Here is an 18786-nt window from a genome sequence, read left to right as displayed (position 1 = left end):
TTGTCAGTGGGGTGTGTGCAAGGAGGCTCGGGCTGGCAGGTCTGTAGGTGTGTGCAGGGGATGGGGGGAGGCTGGTGTAAGTTTCTATAAATGCATTAGCCACAAAAGGAGGGCTAAGGATAATTTCCATCCTTATTGGATGCAGGGGGAAACACAGTGACAAAGGACGAGGAAAAGGCTGAGGTACTTAATGCCTTCTTTGCCTCAGTCTTCAATAGTAAGACCAGTTGTTCTCTGGTGTCGTGGTTTAACCCTAGCTGGCAATGAAGCCCCACACAGCCGCTTGGTGGGATGGGGGAGAGAATCGGAGGGGTAAAAGCAGAAAAACTCATGGGTTGAAATAAAGACAGTTTAATAGGTAAAGCAAAAGCCGTGCACACCAGCAAAGCAAACCAAGGAATTAATTCACTGCTTCCCATCAGCAGGCAGGGGTTCAGCCATCCCCGGGAAAGCAGGGCTCCACCACGCGTAACGGTGACTTGGGAAGACAAATGCCATCACTCTGAACATCCCCTCCCCTTCCTTCTTCTTCCCCCAGCTGTATATGCTGACCATGGTGGAGGATATCCCTGGGGTCAGTTGGGGTCAGCTGTCCTGGCTGTGCCCCCTCCCAGCTTCTTGTGCCCCCCCAGTCTCCTCGCTGGTGGGGTGGAGTGAGGAGCAGAAGAGGCCTTGGCTCTGTGTAAGCCCCACTCAGCAGTAACAAAAACATCCCTGGGTTATCAGCGCTGTTTCCAGCACAGATCCATAACACAGCCCTATACTGGCTACTGTGAAGAAAATTAACTCTGTCCCAGCCACAGCCAGCACATTGTGGTACCCAGCCCCCTGAGCTGGAAGACAGGGAGCAGAATGAAGCCCCCATAACCCAAGGGGAAATGGTTACCGACCTGCGTCACCACTTAGGCACACACAGGTCTATAGGGCTGGATGGGATCCACCCAAGGGTACTGAGGAAGCTGGCAGAAGTGCTCACAAGCCACTTTCCACCATTTATCAGCAGTCCTGGCTAACTGGGGTGGTCCCAGTTGACTGGAAGTTGGCAAATGTGACGCCCATCTACAAGGAGGGAGGATCAGGGGAATTACAGGCCTGTCAGTCTAACCTCAGTGCCGGGGAAGGTTATGGAGCAGATCGTCCTGAGTACCATCATGCAGCACGTACAGGACAACCAGGCCATCAGGCCCAGCCAGCATGGGTTTATGAAAGGCAGGTCCTGCTTGACCAGCCTGGTCTCCTCCTATGACAGGGTGACCCGCTCAGGGCTGAGGGAAAGGTGGTGGTTGTTGTCCACTGGGACTTTGGTAAAGCTTTTGACACCATTTCCCACAGCATTCTCCTGGAGAAACTGGCTGCCCATGGCCTGGGCAGGCATACTCTGTGCTGGGTAATAAACTGGCTGGACGGCTGAGCCCAAAGAGTTGGGGTGAATGGAGTTAAATTCAGTTGGTGGCCGGTCACAAGTGGTGTCCCCAGGGCTCAGAACTAGGGCCAGTTCTGTTTCTCAAAGAGGGGATCAAGTGCACCCTCAGCAAGTTTGCAGATGACACTGAGCTAGGTGGAAGTGTTGATATGGTTGAGGGTAGTGAGTCTACAGAGGGACCTGGCCAGGCTGGATCAATGGGCTGAGGCCCAACTGTTGAACTGAGGTTCAGATAACAAGGTCAAGTGCCAGGGCCTGAACTTGCATCATAACAACCCCATGCAATGCTACAGGCGTGGGGAAGAGTGCCTGGAGAGCTGCCTGGCAGAAAAGGACCTGGGGGTACTGGTTGACAGCTGGCTGAATATGATCCAGCAGTGTGTCCAGGTGGCCAAGAGGGCCAATGGCATCTTGGCCTGTATCAGGAATGGTGTGGCCAGCAGGAGCAGGGCAGTGACCGTGCCCCTGTCCTGGGCACTGGTGAGGCCACACCTTGAATCCTGTGTTCAGTGTTGGGCCTCTCACTCCAAGAAGGACGTGGAGGGGCTGGAGCATGTCCAGAGAAGGGCAAGGAAGCTGGTGAGGAGTCTGGAGCCCAAGGCTGCTGAGGAGCAGCTGAGGGAGCTGGGGGTGTTCAGCCTGGAGAAGAGGAGGCTGAGGGGAGCCCTTATGGCTCCCTACAACTGCCTGACAGGAGCGGGGAGCTAGGGTGGGGGGTTTGCTCTCTTCTGCCAAATAACAAGCAATAGGACAACAAGAAATGGCCTCAAGTTGCTCCAGGGGCGGGTTAGATTGGGTATTAGGAAAAATTTCTTCATTGAAAGGGTCGTCAAGCACTGGAACATGGAGTCCCCATCCCTGGAGGTATTTAAAAGATGTGTAGATGTGGTGCTTAGGGACATGGTTTAGTGGTGGACTTGGTAGTATTAGGTTAACGGTTGGACTTGATGATCTTGGAGGTCTTTTTCAACCTAAACAATTCTATGATTCTATGATTGTAAGTTATGGTATGAGCTGCAGCAATCAGGAGGCAACAGAGCATGGGTAAAGAGCTGGGGACAGTGGGGATATGCATAGGGGTGCATGTAAACAGGACAGCATCTCATGGTGGAGAAGGATGGGGTTGGGATGGGAGTGAAGAGGAGCAGGCTTATGGGGATGCAGAGCCCGGCTGCCATGTGAAGGATGTGGGGAAGGTGAAGGGTTGTGCATCCAGGATCAGGCAGCGTGGGTGGCTATAGGGCATCAGGGTGCAGAAGGAATGGGCTCGGTAAGGGGGGGAAGATGGGGCGGGGATGGCTGTGGCTGTATGTGGGGGTGACCAGAGGGAGAAGGGAGGAGATAGCAGAGGTGGGAGCAAAAAGGGTCCTGTCACCCACTGATTGCTGTGCTGTCTTTTCCCAGCTCACAAAGCATCAGCCTCGCCCAGGGTTCCCAGTCAGGCAATCATGTTTCTGTACGCTGCTTGTAGTGATGGAGAGCAGGCCGGGCTGTTCACGCCGCACGGTTAGATCCCCCTTCCCACAGCGCATGGTCTGGGACAGGGAGCTGATGGGATGGGAGTTATCAGTAAGCGATTGCCTTTCCATTGGGGTTGAGTTAAATGGGTCAGGATAGAGTTCCCAGGGCTTCTGATGCAGACACCAACCCCAGGGCATCATTCTTCCTCTTGGGACATCAGATAAAAAGGATTGTTAATGCCAACGTTTGTGCATCGCTTTTAGTATGGTGAGGGTCTAGTCCTGCTTGGATCTGGGGGATGCCTCCCTTGGACAAATGTCCTCATTGAACTTGAAGCATGGCAGCGCATCGGTGCCCTGGTCATAGCCAGAGACCTCAGGCATCACGCGAGAGCAGAGCAGAAGTGGTCCCTGCCCCTCTGCCAGGACCCATTTGCCTTCTCATGGCCATCCTGTGACCCGGCTGCGCGGGCATGTGACTGTGTAATCACCAACAGTGGAAAATTTTCCATCGGTTGCAGTTGGCACTGAGGGCTGGAGGGGAGCGTGGTCATCCAGTGGCTGAGCTCCCCGTCCCTCAGGCCACTGCCCCCGGAGAGGGGCAGGAGGACTGGAGGGGAGCTGGCTGACATGTCCCTGTGCCTGGGTGGCCAGGGGCTTGCTTTCACTGCAGGCACTTTCTTTGTTGCCCCAGGGTGACTGCCGAGGCCCCCTGAGGTTGCAAGGTCAACGCCGCTGGGCTCCACGGGTTGCCGTGGTGGCCAAGCTTGCAGGCGCGATGCCGGCTGCGCCTTTCCCCCCCCGGGACCAGTGGCGCGCGGCAGCTACCCCGAGGTGAAAAGACGCAGCTTTTTATGAAGCAGAGCCAGCCCAGAGGAATTTTCCCCTTGTGGCCAGCTGTTGTCCTGGGCCTGGCTTGCGTCCTCCAGCACTTCCCACCAGGCGCTGCCTCGGGGAGGGGAGCAGGGGCTGGCCCACCCTCCGGACTCCCTGTGCCGGGTGAGTGGGTGCCCACCTCGGGCTCACGGGGGTGAGTAGCCACAGTGGAGCCCGGCAGCATCTTGCTGCCTCTGCAGGGATCCTCTTGGGCAGCGGAGAGTTTTCCCCACCCCCAGCTCTGCCGCTGCCTCTTTGTTTTCTGGCAGAAGCCTCCGTGCCTTTTCATTGCCGTTGAGGCGCCAAGCAGGAGCCTACATGTGCCGTGTGTGCGTCTCGCCAGGAACATGATGCGGGCTGGCAAGCCTGCCAGGCGGGCATCTCCCTCGCGGGGCTGCGGAGGCCGGCTGGCAGCTTTGGGGGTCTTCTTTCCGTGGGCTGTTCCTCTGGTCGAGCAGGGCTTCGAGGCCGCTGGTTTCCTCCGCGAAACCCTCTTTTGCGTTGGCAGCGTTTCTGCACCTTGCCACAAGTGGAGTAAGTTGGATGGGAAGGGGCCGGTCCTCACCTCGGCTCCGCTGGGGGCTCGGGCTCTCCGCTGCGGTCCTCCCTCGCCCTGGCTCCCGCTGAGAAGGCACCTGAGATTAGAGCAGCGCCAGGGGCTGCGGAGCCGGATACGGTGGTGGCTGAGGATTGCTTGTGCTGCGCCTGCCTCTCCGTGTATTTGATCTCTCGACTTCCAGCGGGGACTGAATTCCTGTGCTGGATTCTGGGCTCGGCTCTTGTGAAAGGATCCAATTATTTCAGAGCTTTGAGCATCTCCATTTGCTGCCCATATTTGCGGCGCCGGGGTCTGCGCTGGCTGGAATTCCAAGTGATTAACGTGACTGTGACATCCCTCCTAGGGGTGTTATCTTTGCTCGCTGTCCCCCACCGCCCCCCTCTTCCTCCTCCGGCAGCAAGCGAGCGAGACAGGCAGGCAGAGACAAAGGGCTGTTCTCAACCTGGGCTGTCCTCCCCGTGAGCGGCTGCTGCATGGGATTTCCCTGCCCTGCCTGCTGCAGCTTTCCTGGGCTCCTGGTCGAACGCTGGAGCTGGGCGGCCGTGGGCTTGTATCGCTGAGGTTTGAGCCTGCTGGTGCTGGGTGGGCAGGGGGTGCTGCTGGCTTTGGAGAGCTGCCCGATTGTCCTGACGGATTTTAAGCTGCTTTTCGTTCTTTGACTGTGCTTTCCTGGGGAGAGGGGGCAGCCGTGCATGGAGGGGAGGCTGGCTGGGGTGGTTGGACGTGGGGGAAAGCCGTACACAGGTGGCCGTTGCGTAGTAGGATCTGCCTGCAGACCCTGCGAGCCCCCCTTCCCAGCTGCGGGCTATTGTCAGCGTCGCTGCCTGCACGCGAGGCACCCGGGCAAGGTGTGCGGAGGCGATCCGTGCCAAGATGCGGGGGCATCAGAGGGAGCAGGGGTAAGCCCCGGGGCCAGGAGCTCTGCTCCAGCTCCCCGAGCTCCGGCGGGGGGGGCGGGGGGTTTCATTGTGTTATCCTGGCTCGGCCGAGCGGAAGGGCTCAGTCCCTGCGGCACCTGTGCGTGGGGCTGGGGAGGCACCGCACGTCGCTGGGCAGACCCTCAGCCCCTCAGGGGCCTGCTGCAGCCGGGAGCCCCAGCAAGGCACCCTGCAGAGAGGGCTGCTCTGTCCCCAGGGGCTTCTGCACCCCATCAGTGTCCCCTCCCACGGGATGGGAGGAAGGGAAGCAGCAGCACCTCACGGACACGGGTGCTGCGGGGCAGAGGGAGATGTCGGGTCTGTCTCTGTAGAAGCTGTCTCTGGTGGTTTCCAGGAGCTTGCGCTCCTGACGTGGGCACTGCCTCTTGCCCCATCCTTCCCCTCTGGGCTCGGGCTTCCTCCCTGTTATCTGCACAGGGGCCAGCACTGAGCGAGGCTCTGCGGCTGCATAAATCTGGCACAGCAGGAGGCCTCCTGAGAACCCCTGAGAGCAGCACTTGCCCTTGCAGAGGGGCAGGGATGCTCTCTCCCTATCCATCCTCCCTCCTTCCTTCCCTCTCTCTTGATTCCACCAAGCATGAGCTCCTTCCTCCCCAGCCTGAATCCCAGGGGAGTGCCAGAGCCACGTCCATGACGGTCATCTTTCCCTTCAGACACTGTTTGCTCCTCTAGCATCTCTCTAAACATCTTCTCTCCAGGATTGCCACCTCTCCTATGGATGGTGCTGGAGGTGGTCCCCAGCCTCACACGTCTGTCTCTCTCCTGTCGGTGATATGCCTGATCTGTCAGACTGTGGAGAAACCCTTCTCTGGTGGCAGGATTGCTGCTGGTGCTGCCATCCTTCAGGGTTGTGATGGAAACTTTCTGCCTGCTGGTGCTTCTCAAGCTCTGTTCTTAGCCTGTGCCAGGGAGCTTCTGGGTTTGCACTTCCACTAGTTAGATTTCCTTTCTTCTCCTTGGTTTCAGATAGGACCAATGGAGCTGCGACTTACCCTCCAGGCAGTCTGTTTCCAGCAGTTTCTGTTGCCTCTTTTTTTGCCTTGTGCTCTGCTTGTACCAAGGATGACTATTTGCTCTCTTGTAATGACAGCTCCTCTCTTTCCTGGCTGCATGGTTCCTGCTTCACCCCCAGTGCAGCTGCGAAGGTCTCCTTAGCACTTCCCAGGAGAGGGAGCAGGAGGGAGGAAGCCAGCAAAAGCCAGTTTGGGGGTGTTTTGGGTTTTTTTATGGTCTAAATGGTGCAGGGACCCCTCTTGGCCCTGCCAGCCCCTGGGCATGGTGCTGTGCCCCGGGCAGCAATGTCCAGACCACAGCCTCTTGTCCACTAGCCGTGTGTCCCCTTGATGGGCTGGCAGTGCTGCTCTGGGAAGCCGCGTGGATCGCCACTGGGTGAGCGTGGCCCTTTGGGGCACAGCTCTTGCTCTCTTCCTTGCACCAGTGCTGTGCTGCCAACCCTGCCAGCCTCCCTTTTCCAAGGGCTCTGCCGGTCCTGCCCTGTGACACATGTTCCCCTGGCTGGCAGAGCTGCCCCTGCACCCGTCCCGCTTCCTTTCTGGCTGGTACAGTACACTTAAAACAGCAACAGATCCTTTTGCAGGCTGCAGCCCGGCATGTGGTACAGCTGCTGCATTGCCCAGCCAGGGACCCTTCCTCACCCGCCATCCTGCTCTGTTGCCACCAGACTGGGACCATGGGCTGTTAATCCTGGGTCCCCCCTGGATGTGCTAATAAGAACAAAACCATCAGGTAAGCCAAGCCCCCAACCTCCCCGTGCAGGCCTGGCTATGTCATCCCACATCAGGGTCTGGCGGCTCGGTGTCCCTGGGGAATGCAGTATCTCTGCCCTGGTGCCTGGGAGACCCTCCCTCCCTGCAGGTCCTTTGGCACCGGGTATTCTGTGGCTGTTGAAGGGTAGTGCCCTTCCCCAGGCCTCGCCAGGCTGGAGGAAGAGAGGAAAGCTGTGCCTGGCATAGCTCTGTACCCCGGTGCTGGAAGACCCTGGCAAAAGCACAGGCCCCGTCCTGTCCTCTGAGCATCAAGGGGGGCTGGGAGCTTGGCAGGAGCAGAGCAGAAAGCAGGAGGAGCTCTGGCTGAGCTTCCCTCAACAGGCAAAGCCCTATCTTAGAGTCAGAGCACCAGCACAGCCTGAAACACCAGAAAAATCACCATCACTTGGGCTTAGGAGGGGCAAAACTCTTGGTACATGGAGCCCCACATGCTGCATCCAAGGCATGATACCTGTACTGCTCAGCTGAGCTGGTGAGGCCCTGGACCTGTCCCATCCGGGTGGCCAGAACTGGGGCTCTGGAGACGCCTGGCTCAAGGGGAGGAGAAGGCAGAGGTGACCGGGTGCTGTCTCCTCATCCCTGCTGAGAGTGCAGGAGCCCCTGGTCCCTGTGTTGCTCTCTGGCTCTTTAGGGGGGTGGTGGTCTCCCACTGGGTGCTATAAGAGGCTGAGCCCTGCTGAGAGAGGCAGAGCTAAACACAGCCAAGAGAAACCCCAAGGACTAGGCAAGGGGGAGTGGAACCTCTTTTGGCTGCAGTGCCTTGCAAGGAGGATGAGTAGCAGTGCTGTGCTCCAGCTGCTCCCCCTCCCAAGCTGCCAGGCCACCTTCCAGGGGGATGTACAAGGAGGTCCCAAGGTATACTTGGAGACACTTTTGGGGTGGACTGGGGAATCCTGGCATTTCCCACCACGATGCTTTGGGGAACAGTATCTCGGCTGACAAAACATGGTGTGGGCCCTTGCGCTAGGTGCGTGCATGCTGGCTAGTGCTGGCATCACCTGGTGCCTGGCATTGAGGTCTCAGATGGGATGGATTTGTGGTGTTAGCATGTTATCGTCTCCTGATGGACCCATTGCCCCAAGAGGCAGCTGCCGCTGGGGAGCAAAGGGCTGTGACTGCAGAGGGATGTGGGAAGGAGAAAGAAAGGATGCAGGTGAAACTACGTGTTTGTCCTGGCATGGACAGGCGCAGGAAGGATGTGGCTTGCTCCTGCTTCACCGTGCTGACTCTTGCCGCTGGTTGCTGATTTTGCTTCCCAGTGGGTGACTGTGCCTTGCAAGTTATGGTACAAATCTGCCCCAGGGATGGAGGAGAGAAGCAGCAACCTTCCAGGCAGGCAGAGCACAGCGTGTTACCACCTTGGCGTCTGCCTACAGCTGCAGGCATTCACTTGCTTTTCTACCTGCCTTGGTGCAGGCCCCATGTGGGGTGCCAGGAGGAAGTGATCTTTACAAAGAGCTTTTGTTGAGGTTTTGGATGAGAGGTTTGTTATGCTACGGTGTTGATTTGCCCTGCTGCAAAGGCTCCTTGGGAGCTGGTGTATTATATCTGTAATCTGGCTGGTCACTGGCAGTGCTCTTCCCCAGCACTGGCTTTTGGGCTGGACGGCTCTCGGGGACTGGCCATGACTGCCTGCGAATTACAAATCTTATTGGAAATGTAATGAAAGAACGGCCTGTTTCCTGGGGCAGGTGAGGTCAGGCAGCGAGCACAGCGAGCGACCTGCTGAAGCTGGCTTCCCACCTGCAAGATGATGGGATGCAGAACTCACCGGACCAGGATGCCAGAAAGGGGGTGCACTTGGGTGTTTGGTGCCTCTGAGCATCCCTTCAGGGATTTTGTTCATCTACCTGGCCCTACTCTTCCCAGATTCAGATCAGTGCTCACGGGCAGGATGCCCAGTGGGACACACAGCAGCTGTTGGAGTGGGTCCAGAGGATGATCTGAGGGCTGGAGCCCCTCTCCTACGAGGACAGGCTGGGAGAGTTGGGGTTGTTCAGCCTGGAGAAGAGAAGGCTGCGAGGAGACCTGATTGCGGCCTTTCAGTACTTAAAGGGAGCCAATAGGAAAGATGGGGAAAATCTTTTTAGCAGGGACAGCTGTGACAGGACAAGGGGTGACGGTTTTAAACTGAAGCAGGATAGGTTTAGACTGGCTATAAGGAAGAAATTCTTTACAATGAGGGTGGTGAAACACTGGAACAGGTTGCCCAGAGAGGTAGTGGAGGCCCCATCCCTGGGAACATTCAAGACCAGGTTGGACGGGGCTCTGAGCAACTTGATTGAGTTAGCAGTGTCCCTGCTCCCTGCAGGGGGGTTGGACTAGATGACCTCTAGGGGTCCCTTCCAACCCAAAACTTTCTGTGATTCTATGATTCCCTCCGGATGGCCGCTGCAGTGAGCCCCCAGCTGAGGGCTGCATGGGGAGGGAGGCAGGGAGGCTGTGGTCCCCAGGGATGGGCAGTGTTTCCTTCTTCACTTGGAGGTTCCTGGGCCAGCAAAGTTTACAGGCTGGCCCTGCCATAGAGGGGGAAGGGTGGAGGTGCCCGAGGGCTCCTGCCCACTACAAAGGTGTTGTACCACAAGCTGCTGCCTGGGCTGACTCTCCTCTTTGCCCCCTTCCAGATATCAAAGCCGCAGTGCCAGTGGATTATGACCGCAGGGGAGCTGTGTTGCATCTGCAAATCTCCGTCGTGCATCAAGGGCACATCTAAGCAGGTGAGTGCTGTGCACATGAAAGAACTGCTGTCTTTGTGCTGGGGGAAGCTGGTGGGGGGCCATCATGGCTCAGGGCTGTCAGGCTTCTGGTTTCTGCCTTCCCTGCCAGGCATCTCTTATTGGAAGAAAACAATTGCAAGCTCTTCTCCTTGTCTGTAGGGCCAGAAATTGTCCAGTACTGTGGGTGAAAGGGGCAGGAGGTGGGCATAAGACCAGCAGCTAGCTGGAGGCCCAGACTGGTGGTCTGGAGATCAGCTGGAGGCTGGTGATCTGCAATGTCTTGGAAATCAAGACATGAAATGGTCACCAGGAAGAAGCAGGGATCTGTTCTCATGCACAGGTTTTCATTCAGGAACACAGGCAAACATGATGTAAAATACAAGCCAGGTATGAGAGTTGATAGCTTAGCTTAAAATATTTATGGTTTAAATGGACATCATGGTGATAGCACTGCCTGAAATGGCCAAGATGTATGCAGACTTTGGGTTTGGGAGGTTGGGAGGGGCTGAGCCTCGATGCTGCCTTCTCTGCCTGTGTAACCCCACAGGCAGGCGATACCCTAATGCCCTTCTCCTGGAAAGCACCTGAATCACTCGTGCTGCATCTCCCCTTTTCCTTCCCCTCAGAGCCGCTGCACAGACTGAAGAGCTGGAGAGGACGGTGCAGAGGTTTGGAGGCACACCGTGATGGTGGGAGCCATTCCACGGCAGCCATGCCGCTTCTGGGGGATGCCCATCTGGCAGGTGTCTACAGCTAGTTGTGCCAACGACCGCCTGCTGTGGGACAGGGAAGTTAATCCGGAGTACAGTGGGGTTCTGCTGCAGAGGGGTGAGTGTAGGGGTCAGCCAGGACAGGCTGCAGTATGGTGGGTTACATAGAGGGGTTGAGGTTGGCAGGGACCTCCGGAGGTCATCTGGTCCAACCCCTCTGCTCAAGCAGGGCCACTTAGAGCCATTGCCCAGAACCGTGTCCAGACGGCTTTTGAGTATCTCCAAGGATGGAGACTCTACAATCTCTCTAGGTAACCTGTTCCAGTGCTTGATCACCCTCACAGTAAAAAAAGTGTTTCCTGATGTTCAGACAGAACCTCATGTGTTCCAGTTTGTGCCCATTGCCTCTTGTCCTGTCACTGGACACCAATGGAAAGAGCCTGGCTTCTTCTTCTTTGCATCCCTTCAGGTACTTATATACATTGATAAGATCCCCCTGAGCCTTCTCTTTTCCAGGCAGAACAGTCCCAGCTCTCCCAGCCTTTCCTCATAGGAGAGATGCTCCAGTCCCTTCATTGTCTTAGTGGCCCTTTGCTGCAGTCTCTCAGGTGTGGCCTCACCAGTGCTGAGCAGAGGGGAAGGATCAGCTCCCTCAACTTGCTGGCGATACTGTCTAATGCAGCCCAGGATACTGTTGGCCTTCTTTGTGGCAAGGGCACATTTCTGGCTGATGCTCAACTTGGGTGTCCACCAGGATCCCAATGTCTTTTCTGCAAAGCTGCTTTCCAGCTGGTCAGCCCGCAGCATGTGCTGGTGCATGGTTATACCTTTCATCACTCCTTTTAAATAAAGTTCCTGGGCTCAACCACCCTGGTCTGCCACTTTCCCATGCCTATCATGGCAGGGGTCAAAGTATCATGTGCAGCCTCCCTCTCTAGACAGCCTGGACCCACTTGGAGAACCAATTCCCCTATTGTACTCCTGCCCCTAAGTCTTTGCTCCACAAGAGCAGGCAGAGCTTTGGGGACAGGCAAAGGGCAGAGCTGCCAGGTACAGGCAGTTTGTAAGGCTCTGGAGCTCCTCAGCCTGCTGGTGATTTTTCCTGCATCTCTTCAGCTCTTGCAGCCTTTTCAGTAGTTATCATACCAGAAAAATTCATGGCCAATGTTCTCACAGCTCTCAAGCTGGGCTGAAAATCAGAAGTGAGGCGCCATGCAGGATGGATGTCTGGTCCTTGGGGCAGGCAGGGGTGGGTGGATGGTGCAGGAACCCACGGTGGGCTCTGCAGCCCCTGGTACCACACAGCTGCTGGCTGAGGTGGTGGAGATCAGAGCTGTGATCTGGTGGTGGCCAGCAGAGCTGTGACATTAGGTCAGGTTTCCCCATGCTGCCCAGCCAGGTTTATGTCCCTGCCATGGGGCTGGCAGTGTAGGGCACCAGCCCTGCCTCATTCATTCAGCGCATGTGGCTGGGGCCCGTCGTCTTGGGGAGCGCTGGGAGATCTTGTTGCTCTTGCCCAAAGGGGTGATTACAGGCCTGAGCCCCTGGGACTGGTCTGACCTGCCTGACTCCTGCGCTCCAGAACAGCGCAAGCACATCAAGTCCCTGGCAGAGGGCAGGCCCCCTTCTCCCCACTTGTCCAGACTTGTCCCCTGTAGCCTCCAGCCTGGCTGGAGACTCCTCTCCGCGCCCCGACCAGGAAGGAAGTGCTAATCCTGCAGGTGGGTGACACCGCAGGATTCCCCGGAGAGCCAGCCAGCCTGGTTCCTCTTCCCATCCCCGGAGAGGGAGGTCCGAGTGGGGCTGTATGGGGAGCTGCCCACGCATCCCGGCAGGTCCCTTTGTGGCCAAAAGCCCAGACAAGGGCGGCGATCCCGGGCTGATCTCTGTCCTCCTCCTCTCTCTTTTCAGATGCGGCACTGCAGTGCACCCCATAGCGGAGGGCTCACCCGGACGTCCTGAGCAAGGGGGGTCCAGCTCCCACCCCCTGCCCTCGCACCCTGACCTGTAGCACTTTACAGTCCCCCTTCTGCTGCTGCATGGGCTGTTCTGACTCCGGCTCCACTCGGAGTCCAGGCAAGTAAGGCTCCATGCGGCACATCCACGCGGAGACGTCCCTGCCCCCGGAGCACACCACGGACCCCAGCCTGTCCCGGCCCAGCGGAGAGGCACCCTTGGAGCCTTCCTCCCAGCACTGCACCCACCGTGGCATCCTGATGGGCTACAACGAGACAGAGATCAAGCGCCAGAAGGTTTACCAGGTCTCCATCTTCTCCCATCTCTCCAGCTCCTCCGAGAGCACGGAGCAGCGGGCAGGCAGCCGGACAGCCGTCAAGAGGGGTTACCCTGAGCAGCGAACTCCGGAGGGGGGGCGAGATCCGAAACGAACTCACTGGGGTGGGGGGGTGGTGGACAGCAAACGTGATGGGGGCCCTGGGCAGGCTTCCCTGGACGATGATGATACCTTCGAGGATGGTCTGCTGGTGGGAGAACTATCCCTGTGCGGCTCTGCCCAGCACTTCTCCCACAGTGGGCTGCGGGTGGTGGAGCACCGGTGTGAGGGCAGCCCCAGCCCCAGCCCCAAGGCCAGCAGAGAAGACAAGTCGCAGGATGTCTCCTCTTCTTCCTGGCCCCAGCACATTGCTTGCAGTACTTTGCACACGAGAGACAGTTGTCCTGTCTCACCAGGGGATCAGCCCACTTATCGTGGGGAGAATGGGGAGCAGGCAAGTGGCCACAACTTACTTCACCTTGATTTGCACAATATTGCACAAAAAGCCCAGATGGACTCTGGTGGGAAGAGAGAGAAGCCAGGGAGCAGCCCAGCTCACAGCAGCAAGGCTAGCGGAGAAGAGGAATGGCCAGTGGTGGCCAACGGGCACAAGGAGCCCCCAGCTCCGCAGACGGCACTCAGCCCTGCCAAAAGGATGCTGCTGCCTGCTGGTGAGGTTGTGACCGACTCCTGCTCTGAGGACGAGAGCCTGTCCCCACCGCCAAGGAAGAGGGTCCTGCCGTGCCATCCAGTGCCCACGGCCTGCCGCAGCACCGATGCCAAGGGGGCCCCGTTCTGGAATCACCTGCTTCCCACAGCCAAGGTGAGCATCGCTCGTGGGAAGGCAGGGCATAGCCCAGGGGCACCGAGAGCTCAGGGTTGTCCTCGTGGGCAATGTGGTCCATCACGGCACAGCCCATCACTGATTCTTGACTCCTTTTAGTCACTGGATCCTCTGCTTGCAACCAGCTCTTTAGCCTGGAGAGCTTTGCTCAGACAGGACATGACCTCCCTGTGACAGCAAGAGTTGGACATGTGGCATGGGGCCACCCTCAGCATCTGACAACTTCATGTTAAGCCAGACTTACTGGCAGGCTTGGGAAGAGTTGCTGTCCTCTGCCTGCCTGATGAGGCAGGGGGGTGGGATGGCTTGAGTCCCTGGCCGTGATACCCATCAGGGCAAGAGTTTGGTGGCAAGGAGTGGGACTGGGCATGCTCTGGCCAGGCAGTGGGAGCCCCAGTGCTGCGTGCAGAGATGCCACTGGCTTTCTGCAATTCTGGGGTTCCTGTGGCATGTCCCCATGGTGCCACAAACTCAGAAATGGGGCAAACTGGAGATTTGCAAGAACCCTGGCAGCTCAGGAGCTGCCTGCGATTCCTTCCTGCTTACCAGCCCCTCCAGGCCAGCTCCCTGCCTTCACCAGGTCCTGCCAGATGAGACTGCAGCAGGCTCATATGAGAGCAGGGACACTCCTCTCCTTCCCTGAGGCATCCCATGGTGCAGGGACCCGCAGGGACCGACGGCAAAGCTGCCCTGGCTTCTTGCTTCTTGGAGCTGGGACACACCGTCTGTGGGGCACAGCTCCATCCATGCCCGCATGCCCTTTTTGGTGACTGTCCCCCAGCCCGGTTGCCCCCAGCACTGCCCTTGCAGAGTGAAGCCCTCCAGCAGCTTCCCTGGATTTTCCTGCCTGGTCATGCCAGCCAGCTCCATCATCCCTTTGTGTTGTGCTGCCCTTTGTGTGGCTTCCAGAAGGGAAAACCCCTGAAAAGGGGACATCTTTAAAAGGAGGCTGTAGTGTGGCCCTGGCTTTAATGCCCCACCCTACAGCTGTCAGAGCCTGGCTGAGGGCAGAGGTGGGCAGCAGCCCCTCTGCCCGGCGGCACTACTGAGGACTTTGCATGAATCACCAGGGGATGGGACTTTTCCCAGGCTGGTCGGGGAGCTTCATCGTATGTGTTATCCTTCCCTGGGAGGAGCAAGGGGATGTTGCTGCATGGTTCTGTCTGTGGGTGTCTTGTCAGCGGGGCTGGTCCTGAGACCTCCATTGCAAGATGGGAGCTGTGTGCTGCACCCTTGGCTTGGCTACCAGCACCCTGATCCCCAGCAGAGCCACTTTGGGGTTTGGGCAGCCCCATATCTCTGCTAGACACCACAGCCCTCACACTGTCCTGCTGGCCACCCCTGCAGAGGCTGCTGATGGCTCCTGGTGGATGGGAGCCTCTCTGATCTGCTGGGACTCCTGTGGGGCAGGGCAAGGGGCCATGGCACCTCCTGGGGGTGTGCAGTCCCCGCTTGCTGCCCTAACACAGTTCTCCACTTTGTGTCCCCTCCAGAGCTCTGCGGATTGCACTGCGGTCGGGAGGAGGCTGAAGAGCGGGCTGCGCCTCAAATCGTGAGTATCCCAGCAGGGATGGACATAGGGGCTTGGGGTGCCCAGTCACCCAGGCACCCCACAGCCCTGTGGGAGGGTCAGGTTGGATCCCTTCCCTGCCCCGGGTGTCTTCCCTCCACAAGACCCCAGGCTGTGGGGCAGAGGGAGGTTTCTTCTGCCCCTGGTAGGTAGGAAAGTGGGTTCAACCTCCACCAAAGAAAGAGACAGAGGGATCTGGAGAGGGCAGCCTAGGACTGCATGGTCTCCAATCCAACACCAGTCTTGTCTCCTCTCTCAAAGGCGACATCTCCGGAGCAGCCTTCGGAGGGGTACAAGGTCCTCTGCAGCACCCTGGACCACCACCACCGTCAGCCATGCTCTGCTGGGCAACTTTGAGGTAATGGCACCCACCTGCCAGGGAGGGAGGTCGGTCCTGAGGGCTCAGGCTGGGCTGGTGATGGCCGTGAGAGGCTGAACCTGACGGGATCCACAGTGTAGGGCTGGGCTGATTGTCCCCAAGGGCGTGGTGTGCAGTGGCCATGTCACACAGCCACCATCCACCAGTGGGATGTCTCAGCCAGCAGATACTTGGGTGACGCACCAGGACCCTGGACCCTGCTGAGATGGCTGCTGCGGGGCTGAGCCGAGGCGCTCTCATGGCTTCCCTGCGTTAGATGGCTGGTTTTAGCCCACCAATTTGGGATGGGTCTGTCTCAAAGTGAGCAGGCAGGGCCCCTCACCGGTGGTCTCCAAAAAGCCAGGAGACGTGCAAGGGCAAGCAGACATGTGGTTGCAGTGGAGATGGGGGTGACATCTCACTTGCAACTTCAAGGAGAGGGATAAGACCAGTGTTCGAAGCTCCCTAACGCTTTCCTCCTCTCTCAGGAGTCCATCCTGAAAGGACGCTTTGCGCCATCAGGGAGGATTGAGGGGTTCACGGCAGAGATCGGTGCCAGCGGCTCCTACTGCCCCCAGCATGCCACCCTGCCTGTTGACGTCACCTACTTCGACATCTCCGAACACAGCGTGCCCTCGCCTTTCCTGGTACGCGGATGAGGGAGGGCTGGGACCATGGGGGAGGTGAGTGGGGGCTGTACCCAGGCACTGCACATCCTGGGGGCTGCCCCTCTCCAGAGAGTGCTGCTCAAGCAACCACCTACCTGAGGAGACCGGCAGCTGTGCCAGGTGCAGTTTTTAACCCAAAAAGCAAAGAGAGAATGCTTGCAGGAGTATAAACAGGCAGGCTGCTGCCCAGCAATCTCATGGCTGCTGCTTTGCCGTCACCTCTGCATTGCTGCTTGTTCGTCCCCAGGTCTGGAGAGGGACCGAGCCGGGCATCTTCTTGCTGCCATGTGCCAAGCAAGGGGGGCTCTCGGCTCTGTGCCAGCTCCCCACTGGACTCCCCATGGACTTTCTACCTCTCTCACATGCTTGCTCTTTTGCCCCAGGGAGTGATTGACTTGGAGGCCTTGGGAAAGAAGGGTTACAGTGTCCCCAAAGCTGGAACCATCCAAGTGGTGAGTCGTCCCCTGGCCTCTGGCAGTGCCATGGGGAGGGGGCTGTTTGGGCTTCATTTGGCCCCTGGTGTAGATACGCTCCATTACATTGTTTGGCAGGGCAGCAGCCAGAAAGCTGGTGCAGAGGGGGTACGTGGCCACCAAGACAGCACAGCAGAGGGGAGCACGGGGTCCCCGGCGTGCTGGCAGGGAGACAAGGTGACAGGAGATGCGGGGAAGGAAGAGGTTGGTGGCGGGGAGGGATGGGGAATCAGCAGGAGAGCATGTACGTGCAGTGGGGATGGGATAGGAGCACGGGAGCAGAGGTGAGTGGAAAGGACTGACCTGTGGGCCTCAGGCTAAGCCCTTCAGGGCTGGTGTGGGGCTTTCTGGACCCTTGGGCCTGCTGATGCTGCCCCCAGATGACCTAGCCCTGCCCTACAGACTTCCTGTGCCCTTCCCAAGCCTAACCCCCTACCGCTCTGCCCCCAGACCTTATTTAACCCCAACAAGACTGTGGTGAAGATGTTCTTGGTGACATACGACTTCCAGGACATGCCAGCCAACCACATGACCTTCCTACGCCATCGCATCTTTCTGGTGCCTGTGGGGGAGGAGGAAGGGGCCACTGTCCCTGCCAGTGACCCACCGGGCTCCGGCCCACCTCGCAGGGTCCTCTGCTACCTGATGCACCTAAGGTAGGGTGGGATGGATGCCTGCCCCAGGGTCACCCCTGGGCTCCTCTCCCACGTGTCCCTGTCTCCCCAAACCTGCAGGTCAGAGCAGGGGGGTGGCAGCCTGAGCCCCTTGCCCTGGGGAGGAGCAGGGACTGGCTGCTCTTTTGGGGAGGATGGAACTGTCATCCTGCCCAAGTGCAGCGGTCTCTGTCTCCCTAAAGGCAACTGGAGCGTGCCCCCCACCGAGGCTGTCCTGCCCTTGCCTGAGAGCCTGAGGCCCCTCCACCCTGCTCTTGTCTCCGCTTAGGTTTCACAGCTCCAAGTCGGGGAAGATCTACCTTCACGATGACATCCGGCTGCTTTTCTCTCGCAAGTCGATTGAGGTTGACTCGGGGATTCCCTACGAACTGAAATCCTTCACGGAGATGCCGAGGAACCCCTGCTACTCACCCCGGGCCTGACCTCCTCCATCCCCCAGGGCCACCGGGAAGCCTCCAGCCCAGCACTTTGGGGAGAGATGAGTAAAGGGCCAGCAAGCAAGCACTGCCTTGGAGTATTGCCCTCCCTGCGCACCCCCGTCCCCCCGAGCAGCACGGACACTGTGCCCGTGCCCTGCAGCAGGGCTGGGATCACCAACGGGGCTTCACCAGGAAGGGCGGGGGCCGGAGAGCAACCTCGGCACTCCAGGGACATGCCCAAGCCTTCTGCCGGTGCTGCTCCCAGCTTAGAGACTTGGCTGTAGCTGGGGGGGGAGGTTTTTTTCAAAGAGTTGGGCTGGGGTCTCTGCGTGAGGCTGCCCACGCTGATCCCCGGGTTGGGAGCAGAAAGTGCGAAAGAGTTTGTATTTATTAGTATTTATTGTTGCCGGGAGCGCAGAGGAGGCTTGTGCAGAGGATTGGAGGTGCTGCGCTGTTCTTCCCACCCCACCCTGTTGGTGCTGGATGAGCACCCTGGCAGCGCGGGGTTGCTTGGCTTGAGGCAGGGCTGTGAGGACTCTGAGGGTGACTGGGGATGGAGACACCTCGGCCTGTGGAAGAGAGGGTGACCCACCTCTCAGCCGGGGTGCAGCTCGGGGGCTGGGGGTGCGTTAAAAGCCCTGGGAGAGGCTGAGACTTGCTGGGCACCAGCTCTGCAGGGCCAGCCCCACTTCAGGCAGCTTGGGGAGGCCTGGTGGTGTCCTTCCACCTCTTTAGGGCAAAACAAAACCCAGGGGCTGTGGCTGGCAGGCAAGTGGCCATTGCCACGGATCCTGGGGCTAAAGAGACTTGGCTGTCACACGGATGGGGACCTCGGGCTCTCTGCAGGAGCATGGGCGCAGCCCTCCCGGCAGGAGCCCCTGGAGCCCACGTGTGCTGTGGATTTGGGAGAAGATGGGGATTGCAAAAAAAAATGCAAGCCTTGCACTGTCTACGTGCCCGGGGTGAATCCCATCCAAGGAGGCGGCTTCGGGCAGGGGTTCGGGTGCTGGCGGGCGGCCAGGAGCCCTTGGCCGAGTC

At 58.6% G+C, this 18786-nt stretch overlaps 1 protein-coding gene across 7 annotated transcripts in view; it reads left to right on the top strand.

The window, feature by feature from the left end:
• FAM214B (family with sequence similarity 214 member B) overlaps window positions 1–18033 on the top strand; it is a 41290-nt gene extending 23257 nt beyond the window's left edge. For 5 of the 7 annotated variants that reach the window (XM_035902702.1, XM_035902696.1, XM_035902701.1 and 2 more), the window contains 10 exons: window positions 9668–9760; window positions 10387–10588; window positions 10841–10939; window positions 12382–13565; window positions 15080–15138; window positions 15418–15514; window positions 16003–16161; window positions 16566–16634; window positions 17106–17311; window positions 17598–18033. In XM_035902702.1, coding sequence (XP_035758595.1) covers window positions 12561–13565; window positions 15080–15138; window positions 15418–15514; window positions 16003–16161; window positions 16566–16634; window positions 17106–17311; window positions 17598–17751 — 1749 coding nt within the window. In that variant the 5' untranslated portion in view covers window positions 9668–9760; window positions 10387–10588; window positions 10841–10939; window positions 12382–12560 and the 3' untranslated portion in view covers window positions 17752–18033. Of the gene's footprint in view, window positions 1–6853; window positions 7003–9667; window positions 9761–10386; window positions 10589–10840; window positions 10940–12381; window positions 13566–15079; window positions 15139–15417; window positions 15515–16002; window positions 16162–16565; window positions 16635–17105; window positions 17312–17597 lie in introns of all 7 variants that reach the window. The other 2 variants (XM_035902700.1, XM_035902697.1) reach the window with 2 other exon arrangements.
• The last annotated feature ends 753 nt before the right edge of the window (window positions 18034–18786 follow it).

The sequence above is a fragment of the Egretta garzetta genome, unplaced genomic scaffold, assembly GCF_000687185.1.
Source record: "Egretta garzetta isolate BGI_Z169 unplaced genomic scaffold, ASM68718v1 scaffold59, whole genome shotgun sequence".
Classification (NCBI taxonomy): domain Eukaryota; kingdom Metazoa; phylum Chordata; class Aves; order Pelecaniformes; family Ardeidae; genus Egretta; species Egretta garzetta.
This window is presented reverse-complemented; position numbering and strand designations above follow the sequence as displayed.